General features: G+C 52.2%; 2 protein-coding genes across 3 annotated transcripts; one reads left to right on the top strand and one right to left on the bottom strand.

Moving 5' to 3' along the window:
• Positions 1–547: 547 nt before the first annotated feature.
• LOC120659354 (Fanconi anemia group D2 protein homolog) lies at positions 548–22,789 on the top strand. Of its 2 annotated transcripts, XM_039937472.1 has the most exons (30): positions 549–1,571; positions 1,696–1,950; positions 2,069–2,281; positions 2,384–2,515; positions 15,083–15,212; positions 15,282–15,328; positions 15,406–15,507; positions 15,616–15,729; positions 16,285–16,427; positions 16,529–16,623; positions 16,909–16,990; positions 17,091–17,142; positions 17,215–17,295; positions 17,963–18,058; positions 18,146–18,249; positions 18,665–19,127; positions 19,270–19,305; positions 19,382–19,589; positions 19,721–19,854; positions 19,947–20,133; positions 20,220–20,449; positions 20,785–20,877; positions 21,048–21,140; positions 21,218–21,250; positions 21,360–21,485; positions 21,573–21,633; positions 21,772–21,827; positions 21,927–21,983; positions 22,071–22,191; positions 22,347–22,789. In XM_039937472.1, exons 1-30 carry the CDS (start codon positions 837–839, stop codon positions 22,526–22,528), a joined length of 4,461 nt encoding a protein of 1,486 aa, XP_039793406.1. In that variant the 5' UTR covers positions 549–836; the 3' UTR covers positions 22,529–22,789. The 2 variants fall into 2 exon arrangements, with proteins under 2 accessions (XP_039793404.1, XP_039793406.1); XM_039937470.1 differs by having other exon boundaries at positions 548–1,571; positions 15,083–15,328.
• LOC120659355 lies at positions 22,115–23,344 on the bottom strand. Its single transcript, XM_039937473.1, has 2 exons — positions 22,877–23,344; positions 22,115–22,666 (listed from the first exon to the last, which is right to left on the bottom strand). The coding sequence occupies exon 1, from the start codon at positions 23,162–23,164 to the stop codon at positions 22,925–22,927; it is 240 nt and encodes a 79-aa protein (XP_039793407.1). The 5' UTR covers positions 23,165–23,344; the 3' UTR covers positions 22,115–22,666; positions 22,877–22,924.

Below are 23,344 nucleotides of genomic sequence, written 5' to 3'. Positions count from 1 at the left end.
ATCTAATGAGTCTAATTAGTCCATCATTAGCACATGTTTACTGTAGATTTACCGTAGCAATTTAGTGTTTAATTGTACCCTAATTAGGCTCATTAGATTCGTCTCACGATTTATAGTCCATTTGTGTAATGCGATTTATTTTTTAACTATATTTAATATACAATGCAGACGATTTATAAAAATTTTAAATTTTGAGATTTTAGATCTAAACAGTAAACACAGCCTGAGGCCCCGTTTGGCACGGCTGTTGGGAGGGCTTCACGAGCGGCTTCACGTGAAGCCCTCCCAAACGTTTGTTTCAGGACCGGCTTCACACGTGAAGCCGGTTCTGAAGCCGTCGGCGGCTTACACAGGCAAGGTGAAGCCATGAAATCGTGGCTTCACGCGGCTTACACATCAATCTAATAAGTGAAGCTGTTTTGCCAAATATTTTCTAAAACGGCTCCAAATTCACCAGAGAAGCCGCTCCATCTGAGGAGCCAGAGCCGGAGCTGTTTTTGGAAGAGCCGAAGTCCTGCCAAACGGGGCCTGAATCTAGGAATGTAGGTGGAGTTGTGGATCATCCATGTCGCCGCCTTGGTTGCAATGGAATTGGCTGGCCAGTATCCGTATCCCACTGATACTTTGGGCCCACGCGATTGGACCCCACTTGCCAGTGTGATCCTCCGAACGCGCAGTCGGTTCAGAAAGCCTGAAATGCCTCCATCCCCGTGCGCGCGAGCGCGAGAATTTCATTTCCGCCAAAACCCATCCAAAATTCCCCGGTTCCGCGGCTGCCTTCTCGAGGAAGCCAGCCAACCTCGCGCCCGCGGCGGCGATCGGCGCTCGGCGGCGCCATGGTGTTCCTGCAGCGCAGCCGCCCCGCCAACCCCCGCAAGCGCCCGCCTCCGCCGCCCGACGCGGAGCCCCCCAGGGCCGCCGGCGCCGACTCCTCCGCCGCCGTCGACGCGGCGGCGGCGCTGCTGGCGGACGCGGGCTGCACGCTCCTCGTCCCGCCGCACCAGGCCCCGCCGCTCCCCTCGTCGCACGCCTTCGCGGCCCGCCTTGGGCGCGCGCTCTCCGCGGACCCCTCCGCCGCCCCGCGCCTCCTCGCGGGCCTCGCCGCCTTCGCGGCCGCCTCCCCCGCGCGGCTCCGCCAGCTGCTCCTCCCGGCGGCCCCGCACGCGCCGAGCCTCGCGCGCGCGCTCCTCTCCGTCCCCGCGCTCCAGCCGGGCCTCCTTGCGCTGCTCCTCGAGAAGCTGCCCGAGTACTTCGACGACGGCGGCGGCGGGGCGCTCGACGGATTGCCGCTGCAGGACGACGTCGGGAGGCTCATCGTCTCGCAGTTCCGGTGGCTGGATTTCCTCGCCGACGCCGACGCCTTCGTCGAGAAGCTCGTCGAGGTGCTCTCCGTGGCGCCGCCCAGGCTGAAGAAGGAGATCATCGGCTCGCTCCCGGAGATCGTTGGCGACCAGAGCCATGCCTCCGTGGTCACCGCGCTGGAGAAGCTCCTTCAGGAGGACTCGGAGGTCGTCGTCGCCGTGCTCGACGTGCTGTCGGATCTTAACCTCAACGAGGAGTTGCAGGAGCAGGTGATGCTGGCACATTTTCTTCCGCTCTGTTTTGTATGTCTTCCAGGGAACTTTGTTTTGTATATATATGATATGATGATGTGGGCTGACCAATTTTCTTATGATCTCGTGGAACACTTTGCAGGCGGTGACTGTTGCGATATCGTGCATCCGGACAATTGCTCCGGACCAGATGCCACATTTGCTCAGGTTCTTGCTGCTGTCTGCTACACCAGCCAATGCTGGGAGGATAATATTGCAGATCCGCGAGCAGCTGAGGTTCGTTGGTGTTGTGGATCCACGGGCTGCTCGAAGCAAGAAGCTGAAAGGGAAGGCATCGGCGAATAGCACCGATGGGGCAATCCTTGATACGCTGAGATCTGGCCTACGGTTTAAGAATGTAAGTTATTTGAATCTTCAATTCTTCAGTTTATTTATTTTGCACCAGAGTACAGTACTTGAGTACTATATGTTGAAGCCTAATCTTGGCTGTGCATTGTTGTGAATAAATTATGCAGATGCTTTGTGAGGCTTTCTTGAAGGAGCTGAAGTCAGTTGACCATCCAAAGGATCACAAAGTGATTGATGTTTGGCTTATCATGCTCATCTATGCCAATGGTGGTGCTCTGCAAAAGAGTGCAGAGAAAATATTGAAGTCCAAGATTTTGCGGGGATGCATACGAGAGTCACTGTTTGATCAATGCATTCGTGGGAATACTGAATTGGTCAAGGTTAGTTCTTCATTTTATTGCAATGATGGTACAATAGCAGCATATGATTGATTATTCATGCTTGTTCAGAGTCTAAGTTATACATGGTTTAACTTGAATCAGGAACATTTCATGTCGTTCCTCTCAGTGAGCGATTACTTGTTGGCTTGCAAGGAAGAGAAAGCTAGAGAGTTTGCATCCTATTTCTTCACAGCACTGTTTGAAGAATTCACTGATACGTATTCGAGGCAGGAGGTACTCCTTGGCTGCCAATACCTCTGGTCATGATGATGGCACGATATACTCTATGATTTCTGAAACATTCAATTTTGTAGAAAATTCAGACAAGTTGTGGTGCAAGTACGAATGCATAATACATGGATATGTACTTAACTGTGAATTAGCACTTTGCATTGAATGCCTATGTTCAGATCCACCATATGAAAAATACATTAAAAAACATGGTACTAAGCACATGTCCTAATGCTCGATGGAATGTAGTACTTAATAATACTTTAGGTAGAAGAGTGTTAAGAGTTGATGATGAGGAAGTAATTTGGAAAACTGCTTACAGTTGAGGAACTTAGTTTCAGGTCATATTCAGGTCTTATAGCAGTGAAGTAAGTTTGTGTGATATGTTTCATGTCCAGGTAGCATAGCCTTGGGAGGGATACTTTGGTTGCAACCTGGTACTGATAGATAATTACCCATGCTCATGCTTGCTTTTTCATGCCTAGTAGTAGTAGTAGCACTAGCATGTACTCAGTCAAGCCAGCCATTTAATCTTGGGCGGCAAAGACTATTGAGAATAGTAGTAGCTGCAAGTTGCAGCAAGGTAGCAGTAGAAGTAGTGGTAGTAGAGGCTACACTACACTGTGGGAGCCATACCTTGTAAATTCTTACCTTGACCATGTGTTTATAAAGAGGAGAGCAGCTGCAGCTCACAAGATCAAGCAGCAACACTTCGTGTCTTCCTCTTCTTCTCTTCATCTCTTCTTCTTCCACCCCTAGTGTGCTTGTGTGTGTGAGTGTGAGCTAAGGGTCCTGCACAAGAGGTGCAGCTGATCAGGGAGAGCTAACAAGTGGTATCAGAGCTTGAGTTGAAGCGCTTGGTGGCCATGGCTTTCCTGGATCGTGAGCGCGGGCGTGGGCGTTCCCCGGAGCGACGTGTACGTGGTCTTGGCGAGACGACGTACGTCGTGAAGAAGACGTTGCGGGATGTCGGCAGCGCGCAGTTGAAGGAATAAGTCTATGTCATCTCGGTCTTTGTGGGTCTGCACCTAGGACAGGTTTCAGTTCCTCTTTTGACCAGCATCTCAGACCTTGCATGGTCCTTGCTGCGTGGTGGTTGCTGCAGCTGCAGCACATTGGCATCTTAGACTAGCTTTAGCATCTAGAGGACAGCATCTAGAGGACAACAATTAGGACCTAGAGGACAGCATCTTAGACTAGTCCTTGGTGTGTGTTTTGGCTGCCCTGCAGCCCTTGTATAAAAGCGTGGCCACCCCTCCCGTTGGAAGGCATGGCATTGTGAGTGTGAATGAAGAAAAACCCAGAAAACTTCCCCAACTTGAGTGTCATCCTCTCAGCTCAATGAGAGTGAAAATTGAGCTGCTAACATCTGGTATCAAAGCCGTACTTTCCTGTAGGTTGGATATCTCTTGCTCCTCCCCTTCCCAAGCCGCGGTAGCAGCCCAGCCACCACCACCAGCAGCTAGCGCAGCAGCAGCAGCAGCTGCACCAGCCACTACAGCAGCAGCAGCAGCCGCTGCAACAGCAGCAGCTCCGGCTGCCTCTTCTTCCCCGTTCCCTTCCCCCTCTCCACGCAACAGCCCCTTGGAGGCGCGCCATGTCCGACGCACCGTCTCAGCGCTCGGTCGCCTCGAGCGCACGGCGCCAGCGAGACGCCGAGCTCGCCGCGGCAGAGGAGCGCAGGCGAGCGACGGCTCAAGCCGCTGCAGCAGCGGCGAGGGCGGCCAGGCTGGCTGCAGCGGAGCTGGCTGCGGCCAGGGCGGAGGTGGAAGCAGAGGAGGCGGAGGATGCAGCGCGTGCGGCGGAGGTCGAGGTTGAGACCTTGCGCGGCAGCCTCAGCGGCTCCATCGCCGGCGACGCCACCGCCGACGAGGACCTTGAGGAGTTGGAGAGGGAGAGAGCGCGGGAGCGGACCGCGCGGTGGGCAGCAGCCCACCCCGGCGGCGGCGGCCTGGACGGCGGCGCGCCCGGCGGCGGTCCAGGGGCCCGCGCGCCTGGCGGCGGCCTGGACGGCGGCGATCCAGGGGCCCGCGCGCCTGGCGGTTGCCTGGACGGCGGCGCGCCTGGCGGTGTGCCCGGCGACGGTCCAGGGGGCCGCGCACCCGGCGGCGGAGGCCGCGCGCAGGGCGGAGGCGGCGCCCCTGGCGGCGGCCGCGCCCCTGGCGGCGGCGCGCAGGGCGGTGGCGGCGCTCCTGGCTGGGGTGCGCGCGGCGGCGCCCCCGGCTACCACGGCCTCCAGGCGGTGGTCAGGGACGTCGGTCCCGGCGGTGGGTGGCCCACCCTCACCAAGACCAACTACGTCGAGTGGGCCGCGGTCATGGAGGTGAAGCTCCAGGTGCGGCATATGTGGGAGGCAGTCCGGTACGGCGACGTCGACTACGATGAGGATCGACGGGCGCTGGATGCTCTCATCGCAGCAGCCCCGCCCGAGATGCAGTTCACGCTTTCCAAGAAGCGAACTGCCAAGGAGGCCTGGGACTCCATCGCTGCGGCACGTATCGGCAGCGACCGCGCCCGCAAGACCACTCTCCAGGCACTTCGCAAGGAGTGGGAGAACCTGGCCTTCAAGCCAGGTGAGGATGTTGATGACTTCGCACTCCGTCTCAACACTCTACTGCAGAAGGTGGTGCAGTTCGGCGACGACACCTACGACGAGGAGAGAGCCGTCGAGAAGCTCTTCCGCTGCGTCCCCGAGAGGTACAGGCAGACCGCTCGCTCGATCGAGTCTCTGCTAGACCTCTCCACCATGACGATCGAGGAGGCGATAGGTCGCCTCAAGGTCGTCGATAGCGACGAGCCACAGCCTCCCTCGGGAGGCATCTCCATCGGTGGGAAGCTCCACCTCACTCAGGAGCAGTGGGAGGCTCGGCGCGGTGACAGGAGGAGGGGGGAGCCCTCTTCCTCGACTGGTGGCCGCAAGCGCGGCAAGTCGCGAAAGGGGCGCAGAGGTGCCCAAGCCGGGGCACGAGGGCGCGCCGAGAGTGGCGCCTGCGGAAATGCTCAGGGCGGCGCCGCTGACAGGCCCAAGGCGGCACGAGACAACGCCTGCCACAACTGTGGCAGGCCCGGCCACTGGGCCAGGGACTGCCCGCAGCGGAGGCGTGGGGGCCAAGCCCACGTCGCGGAGGCCCAGCCGGATGACGAGCCGGCTCTGTTCCTACTCCACGGGGACATGGAGCCGCAGCCGGCGGCACCGCCTGTCACCGCACTACTCCACCTCGACGAGCCGCGTGCCCGAGTTCTCCTCGGCAACGGCTCCGACGACGACAGGGTCGATGGCTGGTACCTCGACTCCGGCGCCACGCACCACATGACCGGGCGGCGGGAGTTCTTCTCCGACCTGGACGTCGACGTAGGTGGCTCCGTCAGGTTCGGGGACTCCTCCGCCGTGGAGATCAAGGGCGTGGGCTCCGTGATCTTCACCGCCAAGTCCGGAGAGCACCGGATGCTCACCGGAGTCTACTACATCCCGGCGCTGCGGAACTCCATCATCAGCCTTGGGCAGCTCGATGAGAGCGGCTCCCGCGTGGTGATCGACAGCGGAGTCCTCCGCATCTGGGACCACCGTCGCCAGCTTCTCGCCAGGGTGGTTCGAGGGAAGAACCGCCTCTACATCCTCCATGTCGGGGTGGCCCAGCCTCTTTGTCTTGCAGCTCGCAGGGACGACGAGGCATGGCAGTGGCACGAGCGCTTTGGGCACCTCCACTTTGAGGCCCTGAAGCGGCTCGGCGCCAAGGAGATGGTGCGAGGCCTCCCGTGCCTCGACCACGTGGAGCAGCTCTGCGACGTCTGCGTGCTGACGAAGCAGAGGCGGCACTCCTTCCCCCAGCAGGCGAGCTTCCGAGCCAAGGAGCGGCTCGAGCTCGTACACGGGGACTTGTGTGGCCCGGTGACACCGGTCACACCGGGAGGACGACGCTACTTCCTGCTGCTCGTCGACGACCTCTCCCGCTTCATGTGGGTGATGATCCTCGGCAGCAAGGGAGAGGCTGCGGACGCCATCAGGCGTGCTCAGGCTGCTGCGGAGGCGGAGAGCGGCAGCAAGTTGCGCGTGCTGCGCACCGACAACGGCGGCGAGTTCACGGCGGCCGAGTTCGCGGCGTACTGCGCGGATGAGGGCATCCAGCGCCACTACTCCGCGCCGTACAGCCCGCAGCAGAATGGCGTCGTCGAGCGGCGCAACCAGACGGTTGTGGGGATGGCCCGGGCCCTCCTCAAGCAGAGGGGGATGCCGACTGTCTTCTGGGGAGAGGCGGTGGTGACGGCCGTCTACATCCTCAACCGCTCGCCCACCAAGGCACTCGACGGCATGACGCCGTATGAGGCTTGGCATGGGCGCAAGCCGGCGGTCTCCCACCTGCGGGTCTTCGGCTGCCTCGCGTTCACCAAGGAGCTTGGCCACATCGGCAAGCTCGACGACAGGAGCACTCCGGGAGTGTTCATCGGCTACGCGGCGGGTTCGAAGGCCTACCGCATTCTCGACCCGGAGACACAGCGTGTGCGCACGGCGCGCGACGTTGTGTTCGACGAAGGGCGAGGATGGGCGTGGGACAAGGCGGTGGACGACGGCTCGACTCCGACGTACGACGACTTCACCGTCGAGTACGTCCACTTCGAGGGAGCTGGGGGAGTAGGCAGCTCTTCTTCGCCGAGCGTGCCTACCCCGGTCCCCGAGCCTCCACCGACTCCGGCGCCCGCCACACCGGCGGCACCACGCCCTTCAGCTACGACTCCGGCTGCGCCGAGTTCCTCAGCTGTACCACCACAGCCGGCGACGCCGCGCACTCCAGCACCGACAGCCACTCCTCCGGGCACGCCTACTCCAGCACCTGCTCACAGCCCGGTGGAGTTCGCTACTCCGCTCTCTCACGACGAGGAGCGCATCGACGCGTACCACGACGGTGAGCTGCTGCGGTACCGTACGATGGAGGACCTTCTCGGCGATCAGCCGGTGCCGGGACTGGTGCCTCACGACCTGGAGGCGCAGTTGCACCTCGCGTGCGACGACGGCGAGCCTCGGTCTTTTGCAGAGGCCGAGGGACACGCGGCATGGCGTGCCGCGATGCAGTCGGAGATGGATGCGGTTGAGAAGAACCGCACTTGGGAGCTTGCTGACCTCCCTCGCGGTCACCGCGCGATCACCCTTAAGTGGGTGTTCAAGCTGAAGAGGGATGAGGCCGGCACCGTCGTCAAGCACAAGGCTCGCCTGGTGGCACGAGGTTTCGTGCAGCAGGAGGGAGTCGACTTCGACGATGCCTTCGCTCCCGTGGCACGGATGGAGTCCGTGCGACTCCTCCTTGCGCTAGCTGCCCAGGAGGGCTGGCGTGTCCATCACATGGACGTCAAGTCGGCGTTTCTCAACGGCGACTTGAAGGAGGAGGTCTACGTGCACCAGCCGCCGGGGTTTGCGATCCCCGGCAAGGAGGGTAAGGTGCTACGTCTGCGCAAGGCCCTCTATGGCTTGCGGCAGGCCCCGAGGGCGTGGAACGCCAAGCTGGACTCCACGCTCAAGGGGATGGGCTTCGAGCAAAGCCCGCACGAGGCGGCCATCTACCGGCGGGGCAAAGGAGGCAATGCCCTGCTGGTGGGTGTCTACGTCGACGACTTGGTGATCACCGGCACCAAGGATGCGGAGGTGGCGGCGTTCAAGGAGGAGATGAAGGCCACCTTCCAGATGAGCGACCTGGGGCCTCTCTCCTTCTACCTGGGGATCGAGGTGCACCAGGACGACTCCGGGATCACACTTCGACAGACCGCCTACGCCAAGCGCGTCGTCGAGCTCGCTGGGCTCACCGACTGCAACCCAGCTCTCACTCCGATGGAGGAGAGGCTGAAGCTGAGCCGTGACAGCACGACGGAGGAGGTAGACGCTACTCAGTACCGGCGTCTTGTGGGGAGCCTCCGCTACCTCGCCCACACACGGCCGGACTTGGCGTTCTCCGTCGGCTACGTCAGTCGGTTCATGCAGCGACCGACGACGGAGCACCAGCAGGCCGTGAAGAGGATCATCCGCTATGTTGCGGGGACTCTCGACCACGGTCTCCACTACCCGAGGTGCCCTGGAGCGGCACACTTCGTCGGGTACAGTGACAGCGACCACGCCGGCGACATCGACACCAGTAAGAGCACGAGCGGGATCCTCTTCTTCCTCGGCAAGTGCCTCGTTAGCTGGCAGTCGGTCAATCAGCAGGTGGTGGCCTTGTCCAGCTGCGAGGCCGAGTACATAGCGGCCTCCACCGCGTCGACTCAGGCGCTCTGGCTCGCTCGACTGCTTGGTGGTCTACTCGGCAGAGACACTGGATCAGTGGAGCTCAGGGTGGACAGCAAGTCCGCTCTGGCCTTGGCGAAGAACCCCGTTTTCCACGAACGGAGCAAGCACATCCGGGTGAGGTATCACTTCATCCGAGGCTGCTTGGAGGAAGGAAGCATCAAGGCGAGCTACATCAACACCAAGGATCAGCTTGCGGACCTGCTCACCAAGCCCCTTGGGAGGATCAAGTTCCTTGAGCTTTGCTCCAGGACCGGAATGGTTCAACCCTCCCACAAGACGACGGACAAGACTTAGGGGGAGAATGAAGGAATAAGTCTATGTCATCTCGGTCTTTGTGAGTCTGCACCTAGGACAGGTTTCAGTTCCTCTTTTGACCAGCATCTCAGACCTTGCATGGTCCTTGCTGCGTGGTGGTTGCTGCAGCTGCAGCACATTGGCATCTTAGACTAGCTTTAGCATCTAGAGGACAGCATCTAGAGGACAACAATTAGGACCTAGAGGACAGCATCTTAGACTAGTCCTTGGTGTGTGTTTTGGCTGCCCTGCAGCCCTTGTATAAAAGCGTGGCCACCCCTCCCGTTGGAAGGCATGGCATTGTGAGTGTGAATGAAGAAAAACCCAGAAAACTTCCCCAACTTGAGTGTCATCCTCTCAGCTCAATGAGAGTGAAAATTGAGCTGCTAACAGCAGTACCCCATGCTCACTCGCACAAACTATGCCGAGTGGGTGGTGCTGATGAAGGTGATGCTCAAGGCGAGGCGCCTGTGGGCGGTGACCGTGGGCGCCGCTGATGAAGAAGACGACCAGTCCGCCATGGAGGCCATCCTCAAGGTAGTATTCTGTATGAGTTTTCATTCCTACAAGGTACTCTATATGAGTTTTCATTCCTACAAGGTAGTATTCTGTGCCCCTATTCCAACGGGACCGAGTAGGAAGAAGACCGAGTACGTTGTCACGCTCGGCGCCAAGAACTCAGCCAAGGAGGCGTGGGAGAGCTTGGAGACGATGCGGCTGGGCGGCGACCGCGTGCGCAACGCGAAGGCGCAGCAGCTCTGGCGGGAGTACGAGCCGCGCGCGCGGGTGAGCCTCGGAAAAACAGAGGAGGAAACAGAGGAGCTGTGGTACCTCGACACCGGCGCGAGCAACCACATGACCGGGAACCGCGCGGCCTTCTTCGAGCTCGACGCCGGAGTCGTCGGCACCGTGAAGTTCGGGGACAACTCCGGCGTCGACATCAGGGGGCGAGGCATGGTCGTGTTCCAGTGCAAGGCTGGTGAGCACAAGGCGCTGACGGATGTGTACTACATCCCCAAGCTCCGGAGCAACATCGTCAGCATTGGCCAGCTCGACGAGCGTGGTTGCCAAGTGCTGATCGACGGCGGCGTGCTCCGGATCAAGGACCGCGAGCACAAGTTGCTTGCCAAGGTCGAGCGCGGCAGGAATTGCCTCTACACACTGGTGCTGCGCATTGCGCGCCCGGTGTGCCTGGCGGCGCGCTGCGACGACGAGGCATGGCGCTGGCATGCACGATTTGGCCATCTGAGCTTTGATGCTCTGGCCAGGATGGCGCGGCGAGGCATGGTGCGAGGGTTGCCGCTGATCGAGCACGCCGGCGAGCTGTGCGACAGCTGCCTTGCCGGGAAGCAGAGGAGGCTGCCGTTCCCCAAGAAGGCGAGCTACCGCGCCGGGGACATCCTCGAGCTCGTCCACGGCGACCTCTGCGGGCCAATCACGCCGGCAACGCACGGCGGGCGGCGCTATTTCCTGCTGCTGGTGGATGATTGCAGCCGCTTCATGTGGCTGCACCTCCTGTCGAGCAAGGACGAGGCGCTGGCGGCAATCAAGGAGTTCCAAGCGTAGGTGGAGACGGAGACGGGGAAGAAGCTGCGTGTGATGCGGACGGATCGCGGCGGCGAGTTCACCTCGGTCGAATTCGGCCTCTACTACGCGGGACAGGGCGTGGAACGCCACCTCACGACGCCATACTCGCCGCAGCAGAATGGCGTCGTCGAGAGGAGAAACCAGACGGTGGTCGGCATGGCGAGAAGGATGCTCAAGGCCAAGAGGATGCCGACGGCGTTCTGAGGCGAGGCGGTGAGCACGACGGTGTTCATCCTGAACCGCGCGCCCACCAAGAGCTTGGAAGGCACGACGCCATTCGAGGCTTGGCATGGGAGGAAGACGGACGTGTCCTTCCTCAGGACATTCGGCTGCGTCGGGCACGTGAAGAAGACGAAGCCCAACCTCGCCAAGCTGGAAGACAGGAGCACTCCCATGGTGTTCCTGGGGTACGAGCGCGGGAGCAAGGCTTACTGGCTCTACGACCCGGCTAGCGGCAAGGTGGTCGTGTCCTGCGACGTCGTCTTCGACGAGGCGGCGGCATGGAATTGGGGCAATACGGCGACCGGGGAAGCTGGAGCAGGCGGCTTGAGCAGCTCCTTCACCGTCGAGTACACGGTGTACTCCAGTGCGGAGGTGCTGGCTCACGACGAAGAGGAAGCGACACCCTCGATAGCGACACAGGGGACACCCTTGACAACGGCGGCGAGTCCAGGCAGAGGATCCCCTGTTTTGGGCTCCCCTGTATCGGAAATAGGGGAAGTCGCGCCGGGATCGCCCGTGGGGCAGGGGACTCTGATCTCCGCCGCAACGAGCACCACTTCGTCGATTCGCTTCGTCACGCCTCCACCGAGCGCCACCACGAACGTCGACGTCGAGTACTCCGGTGAGCCGATTCGGTTCCGCGCGGTGGACGACCTCGTCGGCGACACGAGTCCGCCAGGGCAGGCGGCCCGAGTGCTGGACGACCTTGAGCTGCATCTGGGCAGCGCAGAGGAACCGCCAAGCTTTGCCGCAGCAGAGCAGGAGGCATGCTGGCGGGCGGCGATGCTGGAAGAAATGGCGGCGGTGGAGGAGAACCGCACCTGGGAGCTGGTGGATCCGCCGGCCAGTTGTCGGCCAATTGGGCTCAAGTGGGTGTTCAAGGTGAAACGCAACGAGCATGGCGAGGTGGTGCAGTACAAGGCGCGGCTGGTTGCCAAAGGATTCGTGCAGCGCGAGGGCATCGACTTCGAGGAAGTCTTTGCGCCGGTGGCGTGCATGGAGTCCGTGCGCATGGTGCTGGCTCTGGCGGCGGCGAGGAACTGGCGAGTCCATCATCTGGATGTGAAGTCGGCCTTCCTCAATGGCGAGCTGGAGGAGGAGCTGTACGTGCAGCAGCCGCCGGGGTTCGCAGTCCATGGCGGCGAGCACAAGGTGCTTCGCCTGCGCAAGGCCCTGTACGGGCTGCGGCAAGCTCCGAGGACATGGAATGCCAAGCTGGACGCGACATTGGCGTCCCTGGGCTTCTCCAAGTGCGCCATCGAGCATGCGCTCTACGCCAAGTCCACGGAGCACGGGCATCTGATCGTCGGCGTGTACGTCGACGACCTGATCATCACCGGGTCGGAGCAGCGCAACATCGACGACTTCAAGCGCGAGATGAAGGGTCGATTCCGCATGAGTGACCTCGGCCTGCTCACCTACGACCTCGGCATTGAGGTGGAGCAGGGGAGGGACGCGATCACGCTCCGCCAGAGCTCGTATGCTTGAAAGTTGGTGGAACGGGGTGGTCTGAGCGGCTGCAAGCTGTGTCAGACACCCATGGATGAAAAGATCAAGCTCTCGAAGGAGAGCACGGCGGAGAAGGTGGATGCGACGCAATACCGCAGCATCATTGGCGGGCTGCGCTACCTCACGCACACTCGGCCGGACATTATGTTCGCCGTCGGCTATCTTGGTCGATTCATGGAGGATCCGCGTGAGGACCACTCTGCCGCCGTCAAGAAGCTCCTCCGCTACGTAGCAGGGACCATTGGGTACGGCATCGTCTACCCAAGGCGGAGAGGGGCTGGGCCGGAGCTGACCGGGTTCAGTGACAGTGACATGGCTGGGGACGTCGATGGTCGAAAGAGCACGTCCGGAGTTCTGTTCTTCCTTGACGGTTGCCCCATCTCCTGGCAGTCGCAGAAGCAAAGGGTGGTCGCGCTGAGCACATGTAAAGCCGAGTACATTGCAGCGGCGACGGCGTGCTGCCAGGGAGTTTGGCTCAGCAGGCTGCTGCAGGAGGTGATCAAGGAGAAACCCTGCGCGCCTGTGCTTATGGTGGACAACAAGTCCGCCATTGCTTTGGCAAAGAACCCTGTCCTCCATGACAGAAGCACATCGACACCAAGTTCCATTTCATCCGTGATTGTGTCGATGGAGGACAGATCAAGCTCGAGTATGTCGAGACAGCTCGACAGCTCGGGGACATCCTCACCAAGCCACTTGGGCGCATTCGACTCACAGAGTTGAGGACCAAGATTGGAGTGGAGGAGATCAAGCAAGAGTAGTGCAATTAGGGGAAGAATTGATAGATAATTACTCATGCTTATGCTTGCTTTTTCATGCCTAGTAGTAGTAGTAGCACTAGCATGTACTCAGTCAAGCCAACCATTTAATCTTGGGCGGCAAAGACTATTGAGAATAGTAGTAGCTGCAAGTTGCAGCAAGGTTGTAAGGATCACCGGGGTGTCCGACTCTAGAGGGGGAGGGGGTGAATAGTGTCGCTGATCGCTTTCTATCCTAGGGCTCAATCTATTTGCATGAGATAAACCTAACACGTCCTACACATGCTATTTATGACTAAGGTTTATCTATGCTACTCTCTACTTACTCCTAAAAGACTTGTAACCTATAGCCAATCCTAATCAAACTAACTAGAAAAGTAAAGGCACGCAAGATAGAGTAAATGCGGAAACGTAATACGGTAAGTAAAGAGATAAGGGAGAGAAAATGCAAACTCCCGTGAAGACACCAAGACCCACGATTTAACGTGGTTCGGTTAGGACACCAAGTCCCTCCCTACGTCCACGGCCGCTTGTCCAACACGAACAAGTGTGATGCCGAGTCTCTCCGCTTGATCACCGTCTTGCGTTCGCCACCAAGGCTCACGGCAAGCAAAGGCTAAGTGACCCCAAGTCACCAAGACAAGGCCACCGCCACCGTCTCTCTCGAAGCGTCACCCACGGCACCGTCTTCACTATCGGAGCTTCTCACCAAGAGGGGTCTCCTTCCCCGCACAAAGTGTCGTTACCTCTCCACACCAAGTCGGAGGGTCACACGACGAGTACACAAGATGCTTGCCGCAGCAAGGTTTCTCTCAAGGGAGCTCTCGCAAGAACTAATCCCTATTACAAGCACTAAGCACTCTCACAAGTGTGCTTAAGCCTGTATGATGTACAATGAAACTCTATGGTAGTTGGAGGTGTTCTTCAAGTGTAGTAAGCTTTCAGCAACTCTAGCACTCTCCAGCTACCTCAAATGACCCGGCCTTGGGGGTATATATAGCCCACACACCCCAAAAGAGCCGTTGGGAAAGACTGACAAAAATTCTTATCGTCGGTTAAACCGACGCTCCAATGGAGTCTCTGGACAACTGCACCGACGCTCAATTTTGAGCATCGTCGGTTTAACCGGTGCTAAACCCTAGCCTCAGCCTCTGGGTCCATTGCACCGACGCCTTCATTTTTTCCGTTGTCGGTTCAACCGGTGCACTCTGCTGACTTGGTCTCCACTGAGCCCATTGCACCGGTGATTACAATTTTCCTATCATCGGTTTAACCGGTGATAGCGGAACCACCGTAGGGGCGGCCCTTCGGGCCTAGCTACGCCTATCTTCTCTTTGTCATCACTTGAACCTAAAAGCCTGAGAATGATCATCTTAATAATCATATTAGTCCAAGTGTTGTGTTGTCTATATCAATCACCAAAATATTATATTGAAATATGGCATGAGAGGTCATTTTCGCTACAAAGGTAGCAGTAGAAGTAGTGGTAGTAGAGGCTGCACTACACTGTGGGAGCCATACCTTGCAAATTCTTACCTTGACCATGTGTCTCTAAAGAGGAGAGCAGCTGCAGCTCACAAGATCAAGCATCAACACTTCATGTCTTCCTCTGCTTCTCTTCATCTCTTCTTCTTCCACCCCCAGTGTGCTTGTGTGTGTGAGTGTGAGCTGAGGGTCCTGCACAAGAGGTGCAGCTAATCAGGGAGAGCTAACAGGTACTACTTTCAGTTTGTTGTACCTTTTCTTTGCTCCAAGTGGCTGGCAAAAACCATGGAATTTGGAGGTGATTTCTTATGTGTTAAGCCGAAGAGATTTAGTCCATGCAACTTTCTTGGACACGGAATTGATTATCCTTGATTGCTAACTATCTCCTATTCTGTGCATTTTATCTGTTATTCATTTACTAATGAGTATTGCCATTTTTTGCAGCTTGTAGGCTCATTGGTCGCTCATATGGGTTCTGGGGTCAGCTACGAAGTTTTGTCTTCTCTGGATATCATGATTTCGCTAACATCCAACAACTCCGAGGAGTTGATTCCTATATCTTCACATATAACTGGTAATATACTTTCCTTTGTATTTAGTGCTTTTCATTTGCTGAACAGGCGCATCAACTTTTACGCTATAGGAATATTGGATTACTTGGAGAGTTTTCATGAAGATAATCTTCGGAAGGTTTGTGATATAGTTCATTTATTTTTTCCTAATCTACCAAATATAATCCCTGAATAATAATCAATGACATAATTTAGGTTTATGATATCTTCTGTCAACTGGCACTAGCTGCTGGTTTCAACACTGGTTCAGGTGGCTCTTCTGTAGCTAATGAACTTCTAATGGTGGTGAGAAAGCAGGTATGACCATGTTTACTATATAGGTGGCACATTCTTCCAGTAAATATGGTTTTCAATTGCAAAATTACAATGTGTAATTGTTTCCTGTGCCTGCCTCTTACCTTTTAGGTTAGCAATCCAGATATGAAGTATAGGAGAATGGGAATAATCGGAGCTTTAAGAATAGTTTCAACTATTGCTCATGTTGATGTCAATGCTGCTATGAACTGTTCGTCATCTCAGGTTTGTTTTTAGTATGATGCAATTATAGGATAAATGACAATTTTTGTGTCAAAACTCAAAACAACAAGCCAAGTGCATATATTATTGTCTGAGCTTATGGGCATTCTTCAAATGTGCATGCGAATGCCAGCATTCATATGATCACAAATACCATAATAAAATACCATGATAAATTTATTGCTGAAATTATTTAAATACCCTGAATACCTTGTATTGGTACTTGGTAGTTATAAAAGTGATAAACCGTATAATATAACGAATATTTTTAGAAAATAAAAATTGTACAAATAAATGAAATAATTAAACCACTCATTATTAGATGGTTATTAGGTTGATCCAGAGCATCATGAAAATAACTAACAAAATAGTACCCTATATGTCACACACATGCTGAAATGAAGGATGAAATGTTAGGCATTCATAGACTATACACCTGAACTGGTTTTTGGGATAAGAAACCTCACTTCCTGCATCAAAAACTTCTCAGCATGATAGCTGCCTTCTTTTTTTCATTAAATGAAATTCAAATGCTGTTTTATTTGCTTGGTTTGGTAGCAACCAAATTGTGAGGAGGCCCTGGAACTGTTGAAGATGTCTGTTAACTCCTGCAAATTTGTGACATTGCCCTTAATTTTTCTATATGATGAATTAGCTACTTTACTGGAGAGCAAAGTTCTTCACTCTGCAATTTGTGACTGGTAGGTATAAAATGCTAGTGCATGCTAGGTATTTCTTCCTATGTATTTTCTGCTTGTTGTGCTCATGCAAGATAGCTTTTTTTTCCGACTGGCCCATTCAGGGTAGGAGATTATGTTGCAGAATTCGACACACCCTTTCTTGCTGATCTAAACAATGGTGAACTATCAGAGAAACATCTGTATGATGGCATAGAAGGTAAGCTAAATGTTTTTATAATTCTTTTTGTAGAACTCCTACATTTACTTTAATCATAAGATTTGAACTATGTTTTTAAAGCGGTAAGGCGAGGCGAGGCGATCCACCACCGCCTTATCGCCTAGGCGACGCCTAGGCGGGCTAAGGTGGGCTAAGGCGAGACCTTAAGCAAGGCGAGCCGCCACCGCCTTGTCGCCTAGGCGACGCCTAGGCGACGCCTTGAAAACAGAGGATTTGAATACTTACAATAAGCAAGGGCAAGTGTAATTGTTGACTCGTTTACAGGAGAATTATGGATGAACTTGGATGGAGATGTCTCTCCAATATGTGTAAATATTATGCCTCTAGCCTCCACTTTGCCACAAAAGTAAGAGATCTTAGTTATTAATGGTCATTATTTGGTAACCGATTAGTTTCGAAGAACCTGCACTAGCTAAATTTACTGATATTATTCTTGCATACTGCAGATCTCAACCCTGCTTGCAGATCCTTCCATCCCAATTTTCACTTTTAAGTACGGTAAGTGTAATAATTATGTACTGTTACATGTCTTATTTGCTGACCTTACATTCTTCTTGCTTTATATCAAAGATTGAACGTTTAGTAAATGAAGGCTCACTTGGTGGAATAAATGCATTACTTGGCTGTCCTTTGCACCTTCCCTCAACCAAGGTTATATAAACTTCTCTTTACAATTTTTAAATTATATCCATATCTACTTTCTTTTTGTAGTTATAAGTTGCTTGGGGTGCAGAATCCTTCCAACTGTCACTTGCTCTGGACTTAAATGGTTTCTAGTGGCAAATCGCAAATGATTTAATTCAAAAGGTAGTTTGCGAATATTTCCAAGAGACTGGAAGTGCCAAATCTTCGCGTAACTATCGTTGTCTAATGCCAAGCAACTAAGGCTCTGTTTGTGACTGCTGACTGATCCACTCCAAGTTTTGCACTCTGCTTAAAAAATCCACGGTGGAGCAGATCTGCCAAAAAAAAAAAAGAATCCACAGAGCACCTCTTTGCCTGCTCTCCAAAATTAAACTAGGAGTGCTCGCTGCTCTAGAAAATGGTCGAGTTGGGTGTTTGGGACTGCTCCACTAATTCCACGGTGGAGTTTGGAGTTGGAGCAGTCCCAAATAGGCATTAAGAATGGCAGAAGTAGCTACTGTCTTGAGGTGTTTACCTAAGGCTGTTTGCATATCTGTTCACTCTTGTACAAAACTTTTTCACTGCTTTCAAATACATGTGTCGTTTTTTGCAGTACGGAAACTTTTAACTGCATTTTGAGAGTTTTTAAATGATTAAATAGAATAATAACTTCTAATATATATACCACCGCCAGCATTTGGATGGAGCTAAATGGGGAAACTTGTCAGGATTGCAGAAAAAGGCAGTGTGCCATTCACTGTACTATGCAATTAACTGGATCAGGGAGTTGGTGAGTGGTTTTGTGTGCTACTTCTTTCAAACTGCATGATATACTGATATCTATGCCTATTGTCTAAAACTAGTGGCATCAATGCAGCTTAATGCTTTCAGCACACAGGTTGCAAGTAGGGTTGATAATTTCTCACAGAAAGCAAGGGATGAGACAGCACTAAAACTTCTGAAGCGTCTGAGAAATCTGATGTGAGTGTACGCCCACTGTTACTGTGCTTGAATATTCTTAAGGAATACACATTCATAGTTGTACCCATTCCAGAAAACATCTATAAATGGGATAGAACCATTGAAGTCCCATGTTCATTGACGTTACCTGTTAAAGGCATCACCATACCTGACTGAAAATAGGCCCTGTTCCTTCTTATTTATTACTCATGTGTCTGGGCAGTGAACTTCCATCAGTGTTATCCAATTTCTTAATATTAAATATCAGAACTAAGTAGATTTCACATGTTCTTTATCAACTGCTTTTCTTTACCAGGCTGCTGGCTGCTTGAACAGAATATTAGAGGGTTTAATGTATAAATGTAAAAAATGTACCCTTTGTTTTCGTGGCATGAGATATGTTAATAAAATTGTGATGACAAAATTTTCCATGCAGATTACTTGAGGGCTTGCTGAATGCGTTTCTCAAAAATTATCCTCTGTCTCTTCCTGAGCTGCGATATCTTGGGGATTGTTCTGGATCAACTAGCACCAGCAAATTCAACCTTCCAAAGAAAGTGGGAGAAGAGAGCATGGATGACACATCTTCCAACAAAAGACAAAAGGGTTGCAAGGACAAGGCAGCCTCAGAAAAGATGAATCCTGGTGATAAACTCAAGCAACCTACACTACTGGATGCTTTCAAAAGAGCAGGAGTAACAGTCAGTCAAACGACAAACAGAGCTTCTTCTCAACCATCGTCAAGTGGAATGATGTCAAAGGATATTGAACAAGAGGCTAATGATCCTGGTGAGCTTGGGCTTGTAGATTTAATGACAGCACCAGTTCAGCTGGATATGCAAAGATTCAAATTCAGAACTCTGCATACAAGATGCTTGTCGTTGTTGAACTATTCAGAGGTATCTTTCTTCAGTTTAAATTTACTAGTAGATCAGAAAATGCACTGGGCCATCTCCCCCTGTCAGAAAAAAAGAAAACCTTTCTTTCTATCTTCATTACCATCTTATGTTCACTGAAAATAATTGATGCACTTTTTTGCAGTGTCAAGATTCATCTTGTTCTTCCTTTGAAACTGAGGTACCGTACTACATTCCTACTAGATAATTTGTCTACTAAAATATGGTTAAATTATTAATATATGCCTTTTTTGCAGCTACCTGTATATCTATATCTTCTCCGTGATCTGCACAACAAATTAGATAATCTAAATCCTGCAACCAAGCCTTTTCTTAGTACTTCTCAAGCAAAATGTTCACGTGTTCATTGCCATGACAACACACAAGAATTCCTTGAAAAAATTCAGTCACTATTCTCAGTTTTAAGGAAGCATCTAGATGGAGCAATTTCAATGATCAGAGATGGTAAACATCCCTATTTCCTAATTTCTGCCTCTTTATTCATTTAATCATTTTGTAGTGTTTAATTCTGTACTTATAATCCTACCTCTCCTTGCTTTTGATCAATAACATAATAACCTACCACTACTCTGTAGAATCAGAAAGCTGCACAGATAATTGGAGTTCACATTCATCTTCAGCTGGCAACCCAGACATTCCGTATGTGGTGGTCTCCAAATCATCAATCGCAACTGCAGTATGTAAGGAGATTCTTGGCTGCTACAGGAAGGTTGTTGTTTGAATGTCTTTTCTTTCATGGCGAGGGAAGAGATCTAGAGCTAAAAAAATTCCCAATGCTAACGTGTCTGGTGCCTTTTGCAGTTAGTGGCCATTCCTGATCTGTTGAATCAACCAAACATGTTAGTTCTGAAGCAACTTTTACAGACTTTGCAGCCAACAGAAAATTTTGATGATATTCTTTCCGAGTTCCAACCATCTCTTGCTCCTAGCAATGTTGATTATCTATACTGCGGTGCATATAAAATGTTTGAGGATATTATGGATCCAGGTAATTAGCTATTTAGTTTTGTGCCCACAGTGTTTGGAGATTATGCAACCTTTTCGCCTAATTTTTGTTCTTTAATCTTCCTACAGTGTGCTCGTTCTCATATCTTCTGTCTTCTGATGTGTTAATTACTATGCAATCAATTGTAAATTCTGTTGTCGTGTTGTTCGACAAATCTGGGGAATCAAATCAGAAGATACAAATAGGATGCTCCAAGGCGATCATTCCCTTTCTCCGAAAGCATCTTGGCCAGTCAGCTCATAAGCTGCTAACCGCGGATCAACCTAGTGAACATGCTGAAAATGGATGGCAGAGTAAAGTAAGCTAAAGTTTCTTTCTAGCTTTTAATGTGCCACTCCCTCCTATCACAAACACAAGCATTTGAGGATATTGACACGGTCTAGAAGGTGCAACTTTGACCATCTATTTCTGTAAACTTAAATAGAGAGAACTACAGTCTGAAATCGATTTTCATGGTGAATCTTTTGTGACATCAACCTTATGTCCCCAATATTTATATCTTTAGCTATTGATGGTGAAAGCTAAACAAGTTTGACTAAGGACAAACCTAAAACTACTTATATTTATGATTAAAGGGAGTATGTGAGTTGACAAGTTTGTAGCTCCTAATATGTCCCCTGTTTCGTCTGTCAGGGTGATCTTATACAGAAGATATTGCAAATATACCTAAGAAATAGTGATTCCACTTCAGATCTGCTTTGTGAGCTTTCCAAAGCATTGACTCAGGTGAGCATGCCATCTCTGCTTCTTGAATGATGCTCTCAGAGACATCTTTTTTTTTTTGGTGGACTCTCAGAGACATCTCATTTAGAAGATTCGTGTACATATGAATTAAATAGTAGCACTGCCTTTTGCCTTAGAAGACTCCTCATAGGCATCTTATTCCATATTTTAAGGCACCTTTGCTCAAAACAAAAGGTACCCAGGAAGCGTCAAATGGTTTTCCAACAATGTGTTCATCCACTATCCCCACTTGGTACCGTGTCCTAGTAAGTATCTGGTATTTAATGCATTTTATGAAGTATCCCATGTTCGCCCTCTCCTAATATTTTGGTCACTAATGCAGCATGAGGAGAATACTGGGACTTTAAACAAGACAGTAAGAAGCATATGCTCTAGATTGGCTCCCTATTTGCCCTATCTTGTGTTCATGAATATAAATCTGCCGTGTTGCCTGATGTTGGAGCAATTTCCATTCTAATGTCTAGATCAAGCAGGCCCATAAGACTAGAGCATTGCCAGAAAGAGGATCAATCCATACTATTCTGGAAGAAATTCAGAAATCAGTGGAGGCGTTTGTTTATCTAATACAGATGTGCAAGACCCATGAAAAGGTTAGCTGCACTATAATGATGCTTATGTATTGGGCTGCTGGATGAAATAGACACTGCTTACACTAGTCGTAACTCATAAAACAACAGGTTTCTATCCATGCAATGGCAGTTAAACATGGGGGAAAGTATATCGACACATTTCTGAAAGGTGAGGAATTGTGGTTTGATAAGTTCACTATGTATATATGCCTTTACCTGCAAACATGGTGTTGGCAACACCAATTTGTGTATCTTCATCCTGATGTTTGACAACAGAAAATGTTCAATTTACCATTTCCGTTTGCAGCCTTCAACTTACTAGAGACACAGTTCAAGGAACATAATGCCATTATACTTACAATGGTAAGGAACTATAGGCTATTTACTTTTTTCCCCCTTGTTGGTATCTTTGATGCATTACGTTTACTTCTTAATGTTACTGATGAAATTATGCCAATACAGCTAAATGAACTTCAGAAAGCGACAAGAACAATCCAAACTATATGTTCAGAGGCTAAGGTACAACTGACAAGTAATTCTGTGCATCATGTTCATTATCACAAGTTTTATGCTACATGCTTACAACAGTACGTCAATCCTGCATAGGGTTACAAGCGGACAATGATCACAAGCAAAGTACCTCCTGCAAAGAGATCCATGGAAAAGTTCCTGTTCCAAGTTAAGGCGTTGCTACACAACTGCTCGACCGAGAAGAAATTCTGGATGGGTAAATCTCGCAGCCTCATTCGCAAATCGCAATATTGCCTAGTTATCCAGGAAAATGCAAGCTGGAAACAAACGACTTCTCAATCCAGAGCTGTGATTTTGTATGCTACAACCTACAAAGCTATGCCAACCTCTGATGCCCACATTTTGTGATAGGCAACCTGAAGCACAAGGACATGCACGGTCATGTGGTGAGCTCTCAGGTGTATGGAAGCGTGGATGATGAAGATGAGGAGCAGACGCAGACTGACTCGGACACTCCGGCAGATGAGAATGACAACACCCTGGATGAGGATGCAGCTGAAGGGAGCAATGATGTTCCAATGGAGGAAGAATAGCAGCCAGGTACTAATCTGTACATATACCTCTTGCTGTCCGCTAGCCTAACCTGATTTTGTCCCAAATCAACCGAGCGTGTGCATATGGTGTAGAAAGGTGAAGCCTCCTTCAGAATCTAGGTTGCAATGTCATTTGTACTGTAGCATAGAGAAATGAAGCCTGAATCAGGATCATGTATGTAGTCAAGACACTCAGACGAACCACGTTCACTCGTTTTTTTCCTACAGCAGCTTACATAGCTAGATAGCAGTTTGGTACCATATCTTAACAAAAATCACATGAACAACTCATAAGCACACACAAATACATGGGGACAAACAAGATCACGAGGAAGGAGCAAAGCCTACAGCTGCGTTCTGCGGGTCCGGCCGGGCTGGTCCCGCCGGATGAGGCGATCAGATGGCCTTGGCGGGTGGTGCGGTGGAGGCGGAGAGGTCGCCGAGGAGCGGCTCGGTGGTGGAGGCGCCGTTGGTGGTGGTGGCGTTGGTGGGGGAGTCGGGGTCGTAGTTGGGGTCGAGCGCGCGGTCCATGGCGCGGCGGCCGGTCTCGAGGCAGGGCTTGCAGGCCATCTCGATGGTGATCCAGCCGAGCACCACCGCCGCGATGGCGATCACCGCCGCCACCACCGCCCCCATCCGCCGCGCCGCTTGCTCAGCGATCTGATTGATGGCCTCGTGGAGCGGATCTGGAGTGGAGTTCGGGGGTGCGTGGAGAGTGTACGGAGAGAGCCAGGCAGCCAGTTGAAGAGGGACAAAGGGGCCGTTGCCGTGGGCCCAGCATGTCAGTGAGCCAGTAATGTGAGAGAGAGCAGCGGT

The sequence above is a fragment of the Panicum virgatum genome, chromosome 2N (genome assembly GCF_016808335.1).
Source record: "Panicum virgatum strain AP13 chromosome 2N, P.virgatum_v5, whole genome shotgun sequence".
Taxonomy (NCBI): domain Eukaryota; kingdom Viridiplantae; phylum Streptophyta; class Magnoliopsida; order Poales; family Poaceae; genus Panicum; species Panicum virgatum.
Note: the sequence above shows the minus strand (reverse complement) of the source record. Positions and strands in the feature narration are given on the sequence as shown.